The 4,113-nt window shown below is 50.5% G+C and overlaps 1 protein-coding gene across 1 annotated transcript in view; it reads right to left on the reverse strand.

The window, feature by feature from the left end:
* Nucleotides 1-815: 815 nt before the first annotated feature.
* Nucleotides 816-4,113, reverse strand: part of SLC38A5 (solute carrier family 38, member 5) — a gene marked incomplete at its 5' end in the record, with an annotated part of 7,428 nt that continues 4,130 nt past the window's right edge. The window contains 6 exon segments of the mRNA XM_010852910.1: nt 816-1,228; nt 1,701-1,804; nt 1,898-2,042; nt 2,841-2,956; nt 3,207-3,307; nt 3,963-4,092. Of these exon segments, the coding sequence (XP_010851212.1) occupies nt 1,127-1,228; nt 1,701-1,804; nt 1,898-2,042; nt 2,841-2,956; nt 3,207-3,307; nt 3,963-4,092 (698 nt within the window).

Genomic DNA, 4,113 nt, shown 5'->3' on the forward strand with positions numbered 1-4,113 from the left:
ACTTGACTTGCTCCTTTTAGTCAATCAAGGACCCAGCTCCTTTTCCTTTCCTCTATAAGGTCTCCCTGATTGCCCGCCCCCCCACCAATCCCAGCATTACACTCATTTTCCTCATAGTGCTCCTCTTTATCTGTTTTCCTCTCTTCAGCTAGATCAGAGATTTAGCAATTTTTTCCTGAAAAGGGCCAGATAATAAATAGCTTAGGCTTTGTGAGCTCTGTGGTCTCCCTTGTAACTCCTCATCTCTGCTGTTGTAACACTAAAGAGCCATCATCAGTGTGTAAATGAGCAAGCGTGACTGTATTGTTTGTTTGTTTGTTTTGGTGGCCTGTACCAGGAATGTGACAGTTTCAATGAAGCTTTATTTGAAGACACTGAGGTTTGAATTTCATGTTAATTTTCAACTGTCAAAAATTCTTCTTTTGATTTTTTTTCCAATCACTTAGAAATGTGTAAACCATTATTATTAGCTTGGGGATAAACAAAAAGTCAGTGGGCTGAATTTGGCTGGCAGGTCATATTTTGCCCTTTCTTGTGCAACTTCAGGGATTTTTTGTTCAACTTCAGGGATTATTGTCTGCTCGATCTGCTGCTATACCCCCAGCACCCTAGAACAGCACCTGGTTGCCAGTAGGCTCTGGGAGATGTTTCCTGAGTGAGCCAGTGAAGGGATCTATGTGAGTTTTGTAGCCAGCTACTGAAGGGCAGAGAAGTGGGTGAACAGATAAGAGCCACTACAGTCCTCCTGTCATTTACCAATGTGAACCTGGGAAGGCTCCCCTAAGAAGTGCCGGAAAGAAATGAAATACTGATGATAGAGTTGCAATTTAGCATCTTTATTCTTCCCCTTTAGCTCAACGGTGATCCTGACAAACAGCTTCTACAAGGAGGAGGCAGAAAAGACTGGACTGGGCAGGGGTTCCCTAAGGGCCTAGCCTCCTCCTCCTCCTCCTGTAGGGTTGGGGTTGGGGTTAGAGTCATGATCTGAGCTTGGCATCCCCTGAGGAAGAAGGGAGTGAACCACTCTTCAGCCTGTGGCTATGTTGATGGGAACCGGGAGAGCAGTCCATCTCCCTCCACGTGCACGGGTGGATGCACACTGGGGCCCAGGTGAAGCAGGGCTTGGTCAGTGTCCAGATACATGGCTCTGGCCTGTGGCCCAGTTGGCAAACATGAAACCTAGGCTGATCGCCATGAAGAGGACCCCCAAGACACCAAAACACAGAGCCTGTGGGTGAGAGGGAGAAAAGATGGGGCTGGGTGTGTACCTACACCCAAGCTCCTCCATCCCCTCCAGGGAGTGCTGCATTCATTCCTGATCCTCCTTTTCTGCTCTCTCTCCTTTAAAACCAACCCCTTCCTGTGACTCCTCCTTCCGTCTTCCTAAAATTCTTCAGGGAGTACTCTCCCCCATCTTCCTTGAAAATGTTCCAAACTTCTCCTAATAGTGCTCCTTCCATCTGTCTGAAGAATGCTTCCTCCACGCCAGCCCCTTCTTAAGTGCTTGCTGTCTTCTCAAACTCTTCTTGTGCTCTGTCTGCTCAGCCTCTTCCTATGACAATCTTCTTCATTCTTCTAGACCATCTGCCCTCTCTGCTCCAAGCCCCCTCTTGAAAATGTTCCTTCAACCTTTAGCCATCTTTGAATGCTCCCTCTTCAGAATGCTCCCTCTTTCCCCAGCCCTCCCCTGGAATGCTCACCTGGATCTTGGGCCAGGAGTAGAGGGGCTCCACCTCAGAGGGCACAATGCGGAGGTAGAAAATGCTGGGAAGGATGAAAATGAGGCTGGGGGCTGAGGTAGACCCTGAAGGACAAGCAGGAAGGAAAGAAGCAATGTAAGATTGGGGTACAAGGCCCATATTATGTGGGGTCTGGGACTAAGGCTGGGGATACAGACCGATAACCCCAAAGATATCCCGGATGGTTGGCACACAGATGACAAGAACATTGACCAAGACAAGCAGGATCAGTGCTATGGCCACATGGCGTGGCCAGCTGAAGGCCTTGCTTGGAAAAAGTAGCTGCTGCAGAGCCCGGCGGATCTGTGACCAGAGTACAGTAGGATGAGGGTCAGGGCTCAAGCACTGCCTCCCCTTCTATGTATTTATCTGTCTCTAACACCACCCATAGTCTGAGACCCCTGATTTCTCCTCCATCTGACTCTACCTCCATTCTGTCTGACCATCCATCTGTGCCTCCACCTTCTACATGAGCATCCTGCATCCCTTCTGCTTGACAGTCTGTGACCCTTCTGGGTGATCATCCATCTATGCTTCCACTCACTGTCTGAAATCTTGTCCTCCTCTATCCAACTATGTCTGCCTCATCCTTCCTGACCACCCACATGTCCTTCCACCCTGAGGTCCCTGCCCCTCTCTCCTCATCTGATGACTTCCATCTCCCTCCTCTGTCTGCTCAGCCAACCTCTCCATCAGGGAGCCTTGTCCCTCCTACACCTCACTACTTCTGTCTCCATCCTTTATCTGTCCATCCCTGTTTCTTCATCTTGAATATCCATCTACCTATGCCTCTACCCTCTGTCTATTCCTGCTTCCCTCTTCTGTCTAGTCAGACATCTGTGCCTTCTCCCTCGAAATGACAACCCTGTTCTTCTGATTCTTTATATTCTGCCATCCATGTCCCCCTTGTGTCTGACCATCTATTTTAGCCTTCTCTGTCCATCTGACAACTCTATCTTCCCTGTCTGTCCATCCCAGCCTCCTCTATCCATCCATCCATCCACTCCTACCTCCACCCTCCATCCAAACATTCCTGCCTAACGCTCTACCCATCCATCCATGCCCCTCCACCCTGTAGGCCCACTCTTGCCCCCAACATACAGGGAACAGCACAACTGGCACCGTGAGAGTCACAGCGAGCAGCACCGCTAGACGCACACAGAGGATGAGCAGGTCATGCTGGCTGTACATGTGCAGCATCTCCGCCTCCACGCTGCCTGGGACATGGGACACAGGAGATGGGATGTGATTGAAGCACCAGGACCAGTGTCCCAGAAACATATATGTGTGCACACACATACACACGCACACACAGACAGTGACAAAATCTCCATGCAGGGTGTGTATAGTCCCTTTGGAAACCGAGGGGTCTGAAAGCATGCAGGGAAAGTGCTGAGGCTCCTGCTTAGTAATCTACCCAGTCCCCACCCTAGCTCTCTACCCAGCCCTGGCCCCAGCCGCACTCACTGTAGAAGGTGAGGTATCCAAAGGTCGCCGTGAGCCCATACATGCAGAACATGGCCCCAATGGACACGTTGGCCACAGCCTGCATTCTGCGCTTGGAGGGCCTGAGGTATAGAGGTCATAGAACTGTCATGTCCAGACCTGTGGACTTGGTCCAGGCCCCTCCAAACCAGCCCCCATCCTCTAGAGTCTTCCCAGAGCTGATGTTCAGCTAGTACACGCTGAGATGCCCATCTCTGCCTCCCCTGTATTAGCCACGCCTCCCTTCTCTATCCATCCCTCTAACCCCATATAACCAACTCTGCCTATCTCTTTGACCATCTCTGTCTCTCTTTTTCATTTGACTGTCACAGCCTCTCCCTCCATTCTGATTATCCACACTGTCCCCCTGATTGATCATTCATACATTCCTCCCATCATCATATCATCCCTGCCCTTCCTTTGCACATCCATATCCCTCTCCATCTGACCTTCCCCATCTCCCCCATCCCATCCACATATGCCACCCCTTCATCTGATCTCAGCCTCTCCATTTGTCCATTCACACTTATACTGGATGTTAAAAGGGTAGAATACTTAAGCCCCAATTAGTGAACAGTCACTGTGTTGCATCCCCCAAGCCCTCCTGGCCACCTCAAACCCCTTCCTTGGCACAATCTGGCCACAATCGAGCTGTACAGTACCAGGACCATGATAGGCATTATGACTATCACCCCACCTGCTGCCCTATCACCCACGCCCACTTGCCTGCCCACTCACCGGCAGAGTTCTGTGTAGATGGGCAGCACTTCAGGGTGGCAGACAAAGGCAAAAGCCATAATGGGCACTGTGTAGAACATCTGGGGGAATGGTCCAAGTACAAGAGATTAGAGTATAAGGGCTCCATCTTCTCCTCCCCACCCCCCCAGCT

Source organism: Bison bison, unplaced genomic scaffold (assembly GCF_000754665.1).
Source record: "Bison bison bison isolate TAMUID 2011002044 unplaced genomic scaffold, Bison_UMD1.0 scf7180017852638, whole genome shotgun sequence".
NCBI lineage: Eukaryota > Metazoa > Chordata > Mammalia > Artiodactyla > Bovidae > Bison > Bison bison.